The sequence below is a fragment of the Gobius niger genome (assembly GCF_951799975.1).
Source record: "Gobius niger genome assembly, chromosome: 13".
In the NCBI taxonomy this organism is placed as follows: Eukaryota; Metazoa; Chordata; class Actinopteri; order Gobiiformes; family Gobiidae; genus Gobius; species Gobius niger.
In genome coordinates this window covers 11,138,561-11,156,039 of record NC_136864.1, presented here as the reverse complement: position 1 = coordinate 11,156,039, position 17,479 = coordinate 11,138,561, and the positions used below count along the sequence as shown (strand labels likewise).

The 17,479-nt window shown below is 41.9% G+C and overlaps 1 protein-coding gene across 1 annotated transcript in view; it reads right to left on the bottom strand.

The window, feature by feature from the left end:
• insra (insulin receptor a) overlaps positions 1–16,264 on the bottom strand; it is a gene marked incomplete at its 5' end in the record, with an annotated part of 94,487 nt that extends 78,223 nt beyond the window's left edge. The window contains one exon of the mRNA XM_079569688.1: positions 16,192–16,264. Coding sequence (XP_079425814.1) covers positions 16,192–16,264 — 73 coding nt within the window. The remainder of the gene's footprint in view (positions 1–16,191) is intronic.
• Between the last annotated feature and the right edge of the window lie 1,215 nt (positions 16,265–17,479).

Below are 17,479 nucleotides of genomic sequence, written 5' to 3'. Positions count from 1 at the left end.
TTCATACTCTATTTGAAGACTTTGTTTGATTAGTTTGGGATTTAATATGTACTTCTGATTAGGGGTGTTCATAATTAATTGGTTAAGCAATTTATTGCAATTGATTAAAAGAAACCCCTCCTGGAACCTTAACGTGGTGGAGGGGTTTGAGCACCCGAATGAACCTGAGAGCTCTGATGTCAGGGGCTTCGTGCCCCTGGTAGGGTCTCCCAGGGCAAACTGGTCCTAGGTGACGGGTCAGACAAAGAGCGGTTCAGAAGCCCCTTATGAGAGACCAACAGGCCCGGTTTGAACCGTGAGGCCGTCCCTTCTGTGGACCCACCACCTGCAGGAGGAGCCATAGGGGCTGGTGCAGTGTGATTTGGGCAACGCCAACAGCTGCCCCCACAATCCAGAAACGGACAAGTGGAAGAAAATGGATGGATGGATGATATGCATATCCTATCGCATATCGTTAATTTTTTCATATTGATGCCCTAGTACCAGCTGAGATCTAACAAAATTAAGTGCAGACAAACATAAAATCAAGAAATAGTTTCCGAAACTAAACAAGTCTTGGGTAAATCGCTTTGAGTGGCTAATGTGCTAATGTAGGTGGAAAGGCGCTACATAGACCATTTCAGTTGCTGAATTGAGTTAATCATTCAACCATTTTGATTCTGGTTCATTATCATTTCTAGAAAAAGTTTTTGTTTTGTCAAAATGTATTGCACAGTGAGCTGCAGCCAGTGGTTAACACTTCACTGATAAGGTGATCAATTAATCTGTTAAAGAACCTCAATAGAATGTGCATCCCTACGTTTGAGCATTGACAGAAATGGCACTATTTGCTATTTGAATGACTAATTTTTCTCATAAAAGGACAGCTTTACACTCTGATGCATCCCAGTCAGTTTGTTCAGGAGTGTTTCCCCCCCCAACTAAATCTTACTTTTTAGTAAAGCTGTCATGATAATGACTATCGACTTATCGTTCAATAAATAACAGTTAAATGATACATTTTTGGGCTGGATATTTATCGTCTGTACATTTATTAGCATTCTCCCATTTTTTCTTTGTAAAACTGTGATTTCAAACTGAAGCAAACTGAGTTACATCCATGTTTATTGCAGCTTATGTGTATTTTAGGATATTATCATGCACTTTTAGAACAAAAGTCTGTACTGTCTTTTTTATGCCTGAGAGTTGACAGTATCTAGTATCGTTAGAGTCAATCATATCGTTTATCGCGATACTTTCCTGCCTCAATATATCAAACTTCAAATTTGTTATCATGACAGGCCTACTTCTTCTCTATTTGAGGGCTTTGTTTGATGTATCCACTTTTAAATGGGGTGTTCATACTATCACAAATGATTACAATAAATATTAATAATGAATCATTAACATGTATGAAAAGAAAAATGATAAAGCACCATCTCTGAGATCTAAGAGAATCAAAGGCAAAATCAATACATTGATTCCTAAAATAATTAATAATGATTATGGTTCACTATTATTTCTGGAAGAGCTCTATTTTAGATCAAATGTCTTGTACAATGAGCTGCAGCCAGTGGTTAACAGTTCTTCGATAGGTGACCAATTAATCAATGAAAGAAATTGAACAGAAAGTGCAAATTATCATGTCAGGGACAGCTTTACACCATCTCCACGGTCTCCAAACAACAAGGATCCTTCTCTCCCCTCGCCCTTAACAAGCCCATACCAGAGCAATTATCCTGGTTCAAATGGCTGTTTTAACATGGCAAGTCTCTGTTTCTTTCCCTCTCCCTCTCTCTCTCTCCGTTGTTTTACGTGAAGCTCATTAAAATCCCCACACAAGTCGTTTCTGAGGTTTTACTTTGTCAAAACTTCACCGCAGCAACACTCTCACTGTCATCACATGAGCATCAGATGAATGACAAGCCACAAAGGAGACTTTTCAGCACCATAACATGCATGTAAACGATGTGTACAAAGCTGTTGGTTGAGTTTTGAGAGGCTAATCCTGCACTGTACGAGCAAACATAATCTCCATTGAATGAGGGGAAGGACACAGGAGAGGAAACTAACTTAGGAAACTTGTGAGTGAAACGGAATTTGCACATATTAAACTTACCGTGGAGTTTTGTTCAAGGCTCAATCACCAAATGTATCGAGATAATGCTAAACTGGCGATAAATGCAGCCCTTACAAATGGAAACAAAGCAAATATTACAAGCTTTTTATTCATTAAAAATCAGGACTTTACATAAGAAAGGCCCAACGAGAGCACGGGGCTCTTTTTCATGATGCTCAGTTTGTAACGAAAAGAGTTATGTTTAGATTACAACATATCTTAAAGGGACTATAGAGTTTAAAAATGTTAAAACTAAGTATCTTCATCCCCCTACATGTTCCAGCCATGTCCTAATGTGTAGAATGAGCTCAGACCTGTTAATTCAGGTCCGAAGTGCCGTCATACACAAGCTCAATATAGAAGCTGCAGCTACACATAAGACCTGAGGTGGCAGTAGTGAGCATAAAATGACTAACTTGCATATAGCCCCTTAACAGAACTAAAATCACTAAAATCCAAAGAAGTAAGTAAAAGTATTGGCGTGTCATTTCCTTTGAAAGCAGAACAAAACTTTCAAAACACTGGACATCATGGCACGGCCAGACTATTTTTTCTCATATATTTTGAACAGGGTTGCAAAAGTTGTCAATATGGTAATTAATGGGAGTAAATAGAACGGGAGGTTGCTTTCCTTAGATAGGTATATTATGAACTGCAGCATAGTATTCTGATTTGATAGTTATGCTAAAATATCTATCACAGGAGAGATGTAAAGTCTCAAAGAAATCATCTTTGTCATGTCTGAGCACCAGCGTATGAAGAGGGCAGTGTTTTAGCCGATACAAAGAAGGGCTTTTGGAAATGGAATGGACTCTTTCCTTGTCTGTATCCATCTTATGTTCACCAAGAGTATGCAGTGTTAGAGTTTTATACCGTTTTAAGACTCTGTGCCACTCCTCATACTCTTCGGTCACATCTGAGATAGAGAAAAGTGAATTCAACACAGTGTTACAAAATCGTGATATAGAACGTTTGTCCCATCGCTCATTAGAAAGAGGATTAAGCAGAATGTAGGTTTAGGAAAGTTGTGTTGTGACGATATGAAGCCTCAGCGATGCATGTCAAAAGCATGTTCTATGGTTCAAAAACATCATTAATATTTATTTATTTATTAATTTCCAGAGGAGGAGCGGACATGTTGTTTGTGTCAGTTAAATGATACTGAAAATGAATTGCATTTTGTGTTTTATTGTCCTTTCTATCACGACCCGAGAAGACATTTGTTTGAACTGTCAGATGAAGAGGAAAGGCTTAAAGGAATAGGCCACTGTTTTTCCATACTGAAATATGTTCTTACCTGAGCTTAGACGAGTTGATACGTACCTGTCTGGTCTTTGTGTGTGCACTCAGTCATGCAAAACGACCAAAGATGTTGCTAGCATTCGGCATCTCCCAGTATATTCCTAGAGCTCCAAACGGGTTGCAGTTAGAAGCAACCAAGCTCTTGGACGGGCACCCACAAAGACCAAACAGGTACGTATCAACTCATCTCAGCTCAGGTAAATACATATCTCAGTCTGGAAAAACGGTGGCCTGTTCCTTTCAGTATGAGCCATTTTATTTGGCTATGTTTTTGTTAAGTGCTTGGCTTCAACGTAAGAAGACACTCTTTGTTTAATGTTTTGCTGATGTGCAGGGGAAACGTCTCCAGAGCCATTATGGGGTTTCTAAAATGTGTTTGGATAAAATAAGTTGTGATAATTGATTGAAATGATCAACTTTTGTAGATTTTTCTTATGGATATTTTTCAATTACAATACAATTTAAGTCTTTATAGGAACACTGCCTTCCGCTCTCCAATCAAGATACGAATATCACCACATTCTAGGATCTGAAATAATCAACAAAAGCTTTAGCCTCATTAGCTCTCATTAGCCTTTGATGAACAGACGGACGGCAGGCGGCTGAGAAGAGGAGCACCTGCTTATATACTTCAGGGCCTTATTATGTTGAGTGACGCTCAGTCGGCTATTGGGTCCAGCTGGACGTCTCTCTTCGTCTCAAAGCAAAACCCAGTGTGCTCCACCACGTGAAAAACATCTACATACCCCAAACTTTCTTTAACACACGCGTACAAATAAGCAAAGAATAGGTGTCTACGGCCGTTGGAGATCAGCCGCGCGCACGGTTTGCGGCCGATGGGAATCGAATTGCTGTAAACTTTGGGACAGTAGCTCCACAGTGAAGCCCAGAAGGACCGAGTGACCCTTGGAGAATAATCACTGGTCGCTGGCCTGTCCAAGCTCAGTGTACACTTTCAGCCAAGACTGTATTTTTAGCAGCACATTCCCAATAGAGAATCTAATACACTTTCCCGCTGCAGTAGTGGCTCAAGCGTTAGAAAGTGGAGCAACATGGCAGCCGGTGTGAGGACGACATGTAGGGGATTTGAGAGGGAAAAACTGATTAGAATGATGGATATTTTATGGATCTCTAAGCGAACATAACAAGAACTGGCCAGGACAATGGAGTTCAACAATCCCGCGCAGCTCGAAACCCCCTCTCTGATTCCAAAAGTAACGGAATGGTCTTTAAACCTGGAAACTGCGATTACATTTCAATCAATTGCACAGTCCCACAAATCACAGACGAAAAATGACAACACAGTGAAATGCTTTAGTTATATTTTATGGTTAGAATTAGCATGAAGATGATAAGTTTCCATTATTCTACGACACCCTTTTTCTCTCAATAGCTAAGGGAAGAAAAGTATGAAAAATTCCAGAACCAGAGCGGATGTAGAGGTGGTGGTCGTCACTGTTGACCTCAGTTTCAAAACATTTGTATAGTAATTCTACAAATGTGCACGACTTCTACGCCTGTGCACAAGACGCGAGGTTACGGTAGGACACATTCAAGTGCGTAAAACAACCTAAAGTGCGTAGTTCAGGCCCCGTTGTGTCGTCTTATCATTTCGTAGGAGTTGCCAGACCTTGAGAAGTGAACCACAACAAACCAGGTGCATCCTTGAATATTAATTTCAGCGTATTGTCGAGAGAGAGAGAGAGAGAGAGAGAGAGAGGGAGAGAGAGAGACGGGGCAGGCGCACAAAGGTTTCTATGGCGATGGGACAGACTGAGGCCCTATGTCCCTTATACATCACCTACATTCACCAAAACACGGACTCGCTAACCTCATGTCGTCAGGAGGGCCTCGTACCGTGGAGGGGCTCAGACTCAACAGGGAAGCCGAGGGAAGGAGAGGGATTAGTTACTATGCACACACTTCAAAACGCAATGTGGTGCTTTGGGGAAAGAGACGACAAACTACTGCGACATCTGTTTTCACCGGTGGCACCGCGGCTTCCTCTGCAGGTGTAGTGTTTTATTTAGTCAATTAAGAGTCGATTTAGTCACTCGTGAGACGAGCCGCTCTACCATCTGCGCCACGGTCTCCCCCTTTTTATTTAGCCGTGGCATAGGCCTGGTGGAACGTGTTTAGATCTGCTGGAAGTCGGGAAGACAAATATTTTCTGAGTACTTGATGTGGAAAATTTGACATTCAGTGCTTCATGACATGTGGCTAACTATCAAAAGAGAAAGAAGAAGAGGAAGAAGAACAACAACTTCATCACATCTCTAGATTATTTTTTTTAAAGGCATCAGTCCTCTTCTAGATCACTTTATAACACTTTGTTATTTACTTCTGTCTTTGTTGTATGTTGCTTTATATCGGCCAATTTTGATCTAATAATAACAATTACGACTATTGTTAATGGAGTTTGGGTAACTTGGTGGGGCTGTTTATTGACATAAACTTCATTATAAATCCCGATACAGAATTCACAATACGAAACGTATTACGATTAAAGCGTATCCCCATACCACATTGTAAGACAAAAGGCACATATAGGTGCACAAAATGGAGGTTTTTATGATGTAGAATAAGCTCAGCGTGCAATTTATTTAAGCCTTTTATTGGAGTAGTTCGAGTGCATGTTGTGATACGTTCTGAATAAAGACTATGGTTAGACAAACATCACAATAGAGGTGCCTCAATATGACAGGGCTGGGCATTATGGACCAAAAGTCATATCCAAATATATGTAGGTTGAATATCGATATATGATATATATCCCGATATTTTTTCTGCAAAGTGAGAGCAGTGAAATGAAATGTTAAAGGGGCTAGATGCAAGTTAGGCATTTTATACTCACTACTGCCACCTCAGGTCATACATGTATCTGCAGCTTCTACGTGAAGTAACACCTTTTTGAGTGACAGTGCAGGATTTTAGAGGCACTTTAGCACATTGTTGGAACATGTAGGGGGAGGAAACTACTTGCTCCTTGGCCTTCATGATGTTGTTTAGTGACCAATACACTCCGACCACAGCTCTGAGGGCCTAAAAGAACAGCTGAAATTATACTGAGAGTAGATTACACACAGGTGGCCTCTATTTAATGGTTAGGCCATTCTGGAGTCATTAGGAATGTTATAAAGGCAATTTAATGCACTCAGAAAATGCTGTATGAATACTTATGCACGCCCCACTTTTCACTTTTCTATTTTTTGAAAAATAACAGAATCATGTATCATTTTGCTTTCACTTCACAGTTGTCTGATACTTGTGTGTGAACGTTCAGTAAAAAAATCTGAATAAAATCTTTATGTTTAGGGCTGTAAACATGACAAAATGTGCAAAAGTCCAAGGTGTATGAATACTTTCGAGAGGCACTGTATCTTAAATATCGATATATCGCCCAGCCCTACGATATGATATGAGCATTCAATCAATCAATCAATCTTTATTTATATAGCACTTTTCAAACACTTCATGTAAACCAAAGTGCTTTACAGATTTAAAAACATTCTCTCACACCCACGTCCTCCCAAATACAAACATTACTGTCACTTACACCACAACGATACATTTCCATTATGATATATATTGAGCACAGACAACACAAATAACTGAGCGCCGAGTCGTGTATGTAAGTTTGTCATAGGTTCACATGCCCTCGCAGACTGAACCGTCTCATATATCCAGGCTCGGGACTATAGCTTGAACTTCCAGTTAGGTGCACATGACCAAGATGGCTTAGGTCTGCTCCAGATCGACCCAATGCCACCGGTTCAAGGAGGGGTCAATGTAGACACTGGATGCTCCTATACAGAGAGTTATTTAATTTCATCCTTAACCTTAACCATGTGAGTTAAAATGGCAAATGTGGCACTCCTAAAGCTGAGCAGACTGCTGTTTTAAGACCTGGATAAACACGATTAATCAAAATGACATATTGGACTTACGCAAGTATGAACACAAATAGTCCACAAGAAGTATTCAGAACGATCCATCATGCGTTTAGTGCTTCACCTCTCCGTGCACAATGATACATCAACACAAGCTTTAGCTGTGTCCAAATGGAGATGGAGATAGAGAGGCAAGTAGGGCAGTGATTATGTATTAATGGTCACAATTAGCACATCGCGAAGGCTTCGGTTATTTAGGCAACCACTTTCCCTTTATACCTCTGCAAACACGTGCCTTTGATTCTTGTATGAACTAAGTAAATGTTTCAAAATGTAATGAACGCTATTCAAATCTGAGAGCCAAAACTTGATTTAAAAAGCGTCCAAAATTGAAATAGATAAAATTGCAAAGACTTTGTTAACGACAGTCAGCCCTAGCGCTACAAAGGCTTTGAAAACCCTGACATTGCAACACTTCCCATTTCAGACGTCCGCAGCCCTGTGATGTTGCGAAGCGCGGATGCACAAAATGCCGAGGTCACTCAGAAACGTGACCGAGGCTACCAAACCTGCCGTGTGATGTAATCCTTTTGTGAGGGGCGCAGTAAAAAAAAAAACTGATCCACTGTCACCAATGAGAGCGAGAGACGGCAGAGGCTCATTTCTCCCGTACGTTAACGCTGCGCCCAAACACTGTGGGGTCGAGAGGCCTTACCCTTTGAGAATCATTCAGCGCTGATTAAGAAAGGCGAGACATTTGTCAACTCTGCAACAGGAATTAGTAGAAGGTTTAGAAGGTCACGTAATTACCATTGAACTTTATGAATCACATTAAGAAAAGTCCAAAGAGGCTCCTATGGCAGCAGGGCAGACCATGTGCAGGATACTTGAACTGCTATAATGTCTAAAGGGTCAAGGCATTATGTTATTAATCCAGCTCATACTGCTAATCTGAATTGCACTGGTTAAAATACCCTTTACTCCCTTTATAGAAATATATAGTATATATAGTACGATGAGTATGATGAGCTACTAATTGTCCCCTCTCCACTGGATCCCATTGGCTTCTCACATTGGTGCAATAATATCTGCACATAATTTAAGCATATCCAGGAACATTGGGGAAGGGGAAGACTGAAATGTGAACGAACAATCATCGTAAGCCTGTCATTTTCAGCACGTAGAAACTGTGAGGGCGTTCGTTCAAAGGTTAACAATGTTTTAGAAACGAACAAGTCGAGTAAGTTAAGATTAAGTAGTTAAGATTAGCCTGGCCTTGTCGCAGGTCACCTCAGGACACTCCACCTGTCACAAACGTGTCAGCTGACTGAGAAACTGTCAAATAAAGCTTTGTTTGTTTTGGTGATAAATCGCCATATGCCAAAAAGACTGAGTGGAAAGTCCCACACATGGTTCAAAGACGGCATTGTAACAATATGCACATAGCTGTTGAGTTGACAGCTTTTCCCTGCTTGAATAAATATACAGCTGGAAATTCATGTTCATTTTGAAGTTTTCATTTTCATATCTTGCAATTGTCCACTGCTCCCGGCACTGAAGGATGGGTCGAAAGCAGAGGACAATAAAGTAAACCATAACCTTATAATTCAACTAATGACTTTTCATCCTTTTTAATGTCCCTTAGAAACCCTGTAATTGCAATAGTTCACTTAAAAATGCAATTAGATCAAAATGCCAAGCCAGGAAGGTTTGTAATGTTTACACATATACATTATGCAACAGTCAGAGCTGGGAGGTCTGCGTATCAGCTGCGCTTGAATGTGCCCAGATCCCGTTTAAAGACGCGAGCAGACAGGGCTTTTAGTGCGGCTGCTCTGGAACAGCCTCCCCAAAACACATTAGAGCTGCTTTTAAAACCGCCCTTAAAAACACATCTGTTTGCATTGGCCTTTGGTTCAAGTTGAGCTGCATTTTGACTCTATTATTTGTTTTTTTTACTCTCTATTTTTATATTGTTTATATTGTGTCTTTTTTGGGCACCTAGCGTTGTTGTCAATGTGCTATATAAATAAAGTTGACATTGCATTTACATATAATGTCAATGTAATGTCTAACTGTAAGATTATGAAATGCAAATGAAATGTAATTAATATGAACAAAGACTAGGCACTAGGTCTACTCCCTTTGAGCCTCCATAGCTGTATAATTGTGAAATTGTAAATGTAAATTGCTTAAATAAGATGCTACTCCTACACTACTATTGTTTTGTTTGAATAATAAAAAAAAAAAAGTAAGGACCAGTGCAAGTGTCAAACATGCCAACTCATTTCAAAACATCCCTGTTGTTTTGATGCGAGCTAATGATTACCTCCTGAAGTCTTAAGTTCTCAGTAACAAGGCCACTGGTGTCAACAGGGCCATAGAGTCAGGGTCAAAGACCTGACTGGACCGCTGCTTCCTTGTTCCTCATGCAGGTGCGCCGTGCGACTCCCCTTTCACGCTGTGTTTTTCACGCTCTTGACAAGCGGGATTAAGCGGCCGCATTGTCAAGAGGTGGCACGGGCAAAAATGATCCTTTATCGAGACGTCAAGCGCGCTGATGGCAAGCTGCTGCGGTTTTATAAAGGGTTCCTCGTAGGGTTTCATCACCTACAATCGCTCCCATTGTGGAGAGGCACAAGTCGGGAGCGAGTTTCTTGGAGGGCTGCCCACCTGCGAGCGGCGGAGAAACTTGATAATAACGGAGGGGGCCAGCGCTTCAGCGGGACCCCATGCTGTTTGATACAAGGCACAGACTGAAGGCGTTTAACATGGCAGACAAGCGCAGTGCTCTCTCCTCTCTGCCAACCCACAACACTGAGGCGAACTTAACCCGCAGTGAACCCGAGGAAAGAGGAAATGCGCCAGTAGAAATAAAGACAACCGCTACAACTACGATACTATCACTACTGCTTCCACTTCTACTTCTGTGTATAATGTTTCCCCATCATGAGGCGAAACCTACACACCAAATAACAGCAAAAGGCCATGTTTCTCACCTTTATTTTGTTAAAAACTAGTGAAGCTGGAGCAGTTTGCTGAAGCCTTTTTCCTCAAACAGTATACTGTTTTCATTAGCAAAGACATCTTTATCACTATCGTACCTTTTGTTAGTTAGAAATGTTGATCTAAAACGGCGCACTGTCCCCAGGCCTCTTCTCCCCTCACTCCCCACCAAAACAAACCTCCTGTCTTTTCGGCTCCATGGATGCAAATACAGTCGAACTTTGCGTTAGTGTTTTTTGTTTTGTGATTGCTTGGTTCAGGCGGATGTTTCGCCTGTTGTTGTTCTGCAAAGAAGGGGTGGGTAATACTTTGGATTGAGAGCTCGAGACCACTTCCTGGTTATGTAGGGCTGTGGGAGGAGCTTGGGATAACCAGGAAGAGCAGTATGTAAGCAGGCACAGCCAATAGTTACCTTCAAAGATTCGAAGATTACCTAAACATGTGCGAATGGCTTAATTCTCATCCCCAAGTATGTTTTTGATGAAGGAACAACACGCCATGGTAAAAAGCACAACAAAGTTAATTTGCATAATGCCCCCTTTAAAGCAACCTGTTTACCTTAATAAATCCTTTCCGTAGTCCCTCTGGGGGTAATACAAGTGTTAATGGGATGATTGCAACTTGACTGCTCCGGACCGGAGCCACCGATACACACTAATGGAATCACGAAGAAGAGGCTAACGGGCAAAGCTAACTGCGGGCTAGCGCCACCCTGTGGGGGGTGCTCCGGGAGGATGGGTTCCGGGGCCCTCTGTTAAGGGCTGTCCGTTCCCTGTATGACCGCAGCAGGAGCTTGGTTCGCATTGCCGGCAGTAAGTCAGACCTGTTCCCGGTGCGTGTTGGTCTCCGCCAGGGCTGCCCTTTGTCACCGGTTCTGTTCATTACTTTTATGGACAGAATTTCTAGGCGCAGCCAGGGGCCGGAGGGTGTCCGGTTTGGGAGCCTCAGAGGCTCATCTCTGCTGTTTGCGGATGATGTTGTTCTGTTGGCTTCAACAAACCAGGACCTTCAGCTGCTCTGGGGCGGTTTGCAGCCGAGTGTGTAGCGGCCGGGATGAGGATCAGCACCTCCAAATCTGAGGCCATGGTTCTCCACCGGAAAAAGGTGGCTTCCCCTCTACGGGTCGGTGGGGAGTCCTTACCTCAAGTGGAGGAGTTCAAGTATTTCGGGGTCTTGTTCACGAGTGAGGGACGGATGGAGCGTGAGATCGACAGACGGATCGGTGCGGCGTCAGCAGTGATGCGGTCGCTGTATCGGTCTGTCGTGGTGAAGAGGGAGCTGAGTCGGGGGGCGAAGCTCTCGATTTACCGATCGATCTATGTTCCCACCCTCACCTATGGTCATGAGATTTGGGTCATGACCGAAAGGACAAGACCGCGAATACAAGCGGCCGAAATGAGTTTCCTTCGCAGGGTGGCTGGGCGCACCCTCCGAGATCGGGTGAGGAGCTCAGTTACCCGGGAGGAGCTCGGAGTAGAGTCGCTGCTCACGTCGAAAGGAGCAGCTGAGGTGGCTCGGGCATCTGTTCCGGATGCCTCCTGGCCGCCTCCCGCGGGAGGTCTTCCAGGCATGTCCCAGTGGGACAAGACCTCGTGGAAGACCCAGGACACGCTGGTGGGACTATGTCTCCGAGCTGGCCTGGTGTCGCCTCGGGGTCCCCCCAGAACAGCTGGAGGAGGTGTGTGTGGATCGGGAAGTCTGGGCATCTCTGCTGAGACTGCTGCCCCCGCGACCCGGCCCCGGATAAAGCGGAAGAAAATGGATGGATGGATGGATGGATGGATGGATAAAGTCAATGTATTATAATGAACTTGACATTCCAAGATACTAAAGATCAACATAAGACACAACAAGGCCATTGTACTGCAGGAGTCAACCAACAATCCACATAATATTTGCTTCTGGTATCAGTTGGCAACAATAATAAGTTATATTTTCGCATCGCTCTCTGATACATACGAGACAGAAAGGCAAGTTATTCTTAGCCGGTTTAAGTAGTCAGTAATGATTTTGGCTTGTAACAATGTGTTTCTCTTTGTGGTTGGAACTGGATTGGAAACAGATGGCACAAATGAGCCAAATCCGCAGGTTTATTTTCGCCTAATTTACAGTAATATGTCAATATTGTATTAGCTCGAGGGCAAAATACTTCAACCAAAAGCTTTGCATGTGTCTATCATACAGTTAGGGTTAGATAGACTGGTTTTAATTTGGGGTATCCATTGATTTCAACATATTGAATAAGCAATAAAAAGCAATTACTTCTCTTTAAGAGGGTAATAAATTACACTCTAATAAATGTATGGGATTCTTGTATTTTCTCTGGGTATATCTTGATCTAAAAATCGCAAAGCAAATTTCCAGCATGGATAAATAAATAGTAGAGAATAATATCAGTAAGGGCACCATGGTTAAAGGTTAATCACTATGAAGCAAGACAGGCAACTTGTTTCAATAACAAAGTACGCGTGCTTGGTTGTAAATTTGACTTATTTGCCGCAAACATTAAATTCGGTTGGAACAGTCATCAATCATAGCCGGTAAAATCCATTCAAGGACGTGTCAAACCAGCTTTTAAATGATTGCCTCTGTTGCGCGCTGCTCTGGCTTACTTGCGCCGTATATTGTGGCTGCTGTACAAACCAAATATAAGCTGCCATTATTAAGCACATTTTTCCATCACGCTGCGTTGGAAAGTTCCCAACAAGTAGCTGAGAAGATTTCCTGAGTTCGAGCTGAAGCTTATGAAACACAGCAGTGGGGCCCAGGTCTGCGGTCCGCCCCAAAAACGAGAGAGAGAGAGAGAGAGGGACAGATAGAGAGAAGGGGAATGAGAGAGTGGGGGGCGGGGGGCGGACACAGACAGACACAGGAGGGTGTGGGGGGGGGGGGGGGGGGGGGGGGGGGTTATTACACAACATGTGATTTATGTCGTAAAACTTACTTAAAAGACACGCAGGCTAAAGATTTACCAACTATCATGGCTACCATTGTACAGTAGAATGTTTAATGATAATGTGTTACTGTTATTGACACCATGAACTTCAGCATTCTCTAATAGATCAACATGTGGACAGTCTGTATTATTAACTTTGTAGTTTCGAAATCCATACTGCTGTTGTGTCCTCTGGCTACAATGTGGACTGAATGTATACTGAATAAGTGCTACATAGAACCGATTATTATTACCACACGGACCTGATTTTGTATACGGTGCAGAACAAAAGCAGTCAATAATGAATAATCAAATGCATTAACTTTGACATTTCAATCAATAACATGACCATTTCAAGCTGGCATAAAAAAATCTGGTGCCCTTTGTATCAGCGTCAAGTAAGTCAGCACATTAGCACGGGTGCATAAATAAAACTGACACACAAATCGCCTCTTACAGAAACTAGCCCTCATCATGAACATTTGCTAGTATTTCTACACCATCTGACAGCTGTCAAAAGTCCATAGTTACACAAACAAACAGTAGATATCCTATTTTACTCATTCATTATATTAGTAGCTGCTCGTCTTGAACCAAAACTCCAGCCCTGCGCTGCTGTAACAGGTTTAGGTGACGCTGTCGGCGTAGATCCAGTTGACATGTCTCTCTGACTGTAAACAGGACGAGCTTGTGCTAATCTCCTGGAAAACGAGCCATTAACTCAAGGAAGACGTTGTGCTCATGAGTCACAGCAGCCTTTACATTAAGAACTTGTAAACTGTCACTTCTATGATTGGTTTCATCACAGAAATGTTTTATGTACTCCACACAATCTATTCTTGTTCATCTACTTTCAACCTTTATGATACAAGCTATATGTCAACTCATGATGCTATTTTGTCTACTCTCCCCCATAGGTGATTATTTGTCTTTTTTTTAACTCCTTTTTGTCTTTTCAAGGTGACAATACTCTGTGTACATTTTTGACTACTCACATCTGTTTATCATACAATATCAATAGAGAAAACACCTTATAAAACTCCACTGCGGATATCTAAGACATTTACTACGAGCATATTCAAACATTATTGCTGACCATAAATACCTCTCCTGCCTGTTATCAGTGAGAACTCCGCTGTAGAAAACTCACAAAGTCGTAGTAATGACAAAAACAACTCAACACAGGCCAATGAAAACAGCGCACTGCCAAGATACAGGCTGTCCCCAAGCACTATATGCACCACAAGCACAGCTGTGTATAGAAGAGAGGCAAATACATCACCGCATCGATAAATCTAAAACACTCCGTCACACAGACTCGTTAGTCATTTCTCCTGTTATTGCAATACAGCCTTTTTCTGTTCGTTTCTATACAAACTTAGGTGCAAAAAGAATTCAGATTTCCTTCCATGTTTTCAGAGTTGAGCTTAAATTGGTTGAAAATACAACACTGATACGACGCCCACACAGTCACTCTGGGTTATGTATGGTTAAGCAAAATAAACAACATGGCTGTTGTTTCTCTGTTGCTTTGAATTCATGAGTCCCTAATCTACAAGGCAAAGCATGTTGTTGTGAGAGGCCTTTTAATAGACAAACAAATATTGTGCATCCTTAAATGTTGACCAAAACGCAGAGACGATTTCAAATGATAAGTTTATCCGTTGTTAATGATAAGGTCCATCTTTTTCTTTTTCAAATCCTTGGAGGAATTGAATAAAAAGTGTCCAAATTATTTTCATTCATTCTTTACAGTATTTTTTTCTCTTTTATTTAACGAGGAAAGTCCTACTGAAATTAGGAATCTCTTTTACAGGGACGTTGTGGCCCCAGAGAAGAACCTGTTGTACATGTTTTAGCGGTAGGGGAAACTGGAGGACCCGGAGCCTACGCAGACACGGGGAGAACATGCAAACTCCACACAGAAAGATCCAGGTGGGACTTAAACCTGAGACCTTCTTTCTGTGAGCCTTCCCCTCAAACACAATTGTCAAAAGAGTCTTTATTGTTCCACACCACAAGCTCAAGATTTCCCACTTAACAATAAACAGATAATTAATACATTCCTGCAGACATTCTCAGACTACTTATTCTGGCCTAAACCATTTTGTTTACAGTTCGCGTAGACTCAAATAGCCGATAAGTTTTAACCTTTGTCCCTTTCCAATGCACTGACAGAACAGAGCTGCCTACTTCCTTTAACCAAATCAGCATCAGTGGGAAGAAAGCTTTCAAAAACTGCAGATAGTGTTGTTGAGAATGGAAACTTCCTCTTTCAAACGTTGTTATTGAAGGAACAAGTTAGATATTTTTGAAGTTTTATTCATGGTAGGGATATGTCTAAATGAAAATCACATTTTATTTTATTTTAACTGCATTAAAAGCACAGAAATTACATGTTTATCATGCTCTCTGCTGCAAAACAATCATGGTTCATTTAACTTTTAACAGGAAGAAAATCAAGGCAAATATTATATAGAATATAGCCTTTATGTGAAAATGGGTACAGTTTGAATTAATATCTTTTGCTGATATTGCTTACATGAAACTATGATCATTTTAGAAAAAAAAAGCTTGATATCTCCCTTGGATAATGCATTGAAAAATAAGTGTTCATCCACTTAAAATGTGCTAGTTATGAATATTGCTAATGTTCTGTCAACTTTTTGCTAAATTTGAGAAATTGTGTTAGTTGTAATAAATGTGTTATTTTATTATTACCAATCAAAAATTACCATCAGGAAAAATCTTAATATTTGGCATCGTTCCCGTCAGCTTCTTCATACGAGAATTAAACAAATTACTATTATGAAAAACAAATCTCTGGAAAATGACAGGGAATTTTGCAATATAATATGAAGAAAGTTCACCCTGTTTTGTCTGATAATTCTAGGACAAGGGATTAAATAACGAAAAGTGCTTCTGAATGGACTTGTTTACGTGTTAAACGAGTTACTTACTTTCTCCGCTGGCTCGGTGACAGCTCACTATGCAGACAGCGGCCACAACAAAACACAAAGTCCGAAGCCACATCACTGAACGCGGTTAGATAGACAGCGTCCCTCGGTCCGCTGCAAATCCAACAAAAAATATCCCTTGTTGTGAAAGGTCTCGCTTGCGTTTATGGAAATGGCTTTTGTGTGGCAGCTGACAGGTAAATAAAACTAAATAAAAGGCATGATCCCCGGAAAATGGGCGGAGGAACGCGTCCAACGTGGTCAGTCCAGCAATAACACACGCTAACGTTCGAGCTAGCGCAGCACCACAAAAAAAAAAGCGCTCTTCGTTGATAAATATCCCCTCGTATGGCGGATTTGTGCGTGGTTTTGCGGGTTAAGGACAGCGTTTCCTTTTAAGTGTCCAAGTTGATTTCCTCCATGTTGCAACGGTGGCGGCGAAAAACACTTATTCTGACGCAGCTCCCCGCTAATGTCAATAGCTAGCTTAGCCACACTATGCTAGCAGTAACGTGAAGAGACAGGAGGCCACAAGAAGCGAAGTTTTCTCTGCTCCCAAAACTTAAGCCCTTTTTAAAAAAAATAGCTTTCTCCACGTTTTACTGCGTGCAAACAGTCCGAGCTCTTCGTTTTGCGTGGCTCATGTCAAAATGCATGGGGTCTAAAGCCGCACATACGCACAGCTCAATTTAATACTTTACAAAAATGTGGCTCCACTAGCTGCTGCTGCTGACTCGATGGTTGTTGTGGCATGCGTACTAGCGTAGCGCTCGCACTTTTCACAACAATTTGTGTGTCAAGTCAACCCGGGCGCATTGGAAAAAACACCGTTATCGACTCGTTACGCCCGTTAATGCCAACTTTCCTCGAAAACGCTGTACCTCAAGGTTGTCCAGTCATTGCAGAGATTTTCAATGAGCGCCTATGGACTTTCCCCCAGCACGGATCTGTCAGTCAGATGCGCACTGCAATGTTTGGGAATAATAATACAAAAAAACACACACAAAAAACTCCAACTTGTGTCCGCGCGTCACCAAGATCCAAAGCGGGGGATAGAAATGAAGTGAACGTTACATTTGTTTTTGTTTTTTTTGCCTTTTTGTCCGAGTTACAGAGAGACGAGGCGAGGTAGATTGTACGGTCTCCTCTTGCGCGCAGGTCCTAGGATCTCGTTCTTCCCAGCGCCTCACTCCGCCAGTAAACAAACCATGCCAGTGAGCCAGAGACGGGCTCCAAGTGAAACACGGACTGGAGCTTATTGGATTACACAACAAACTATCAGATGAGACCG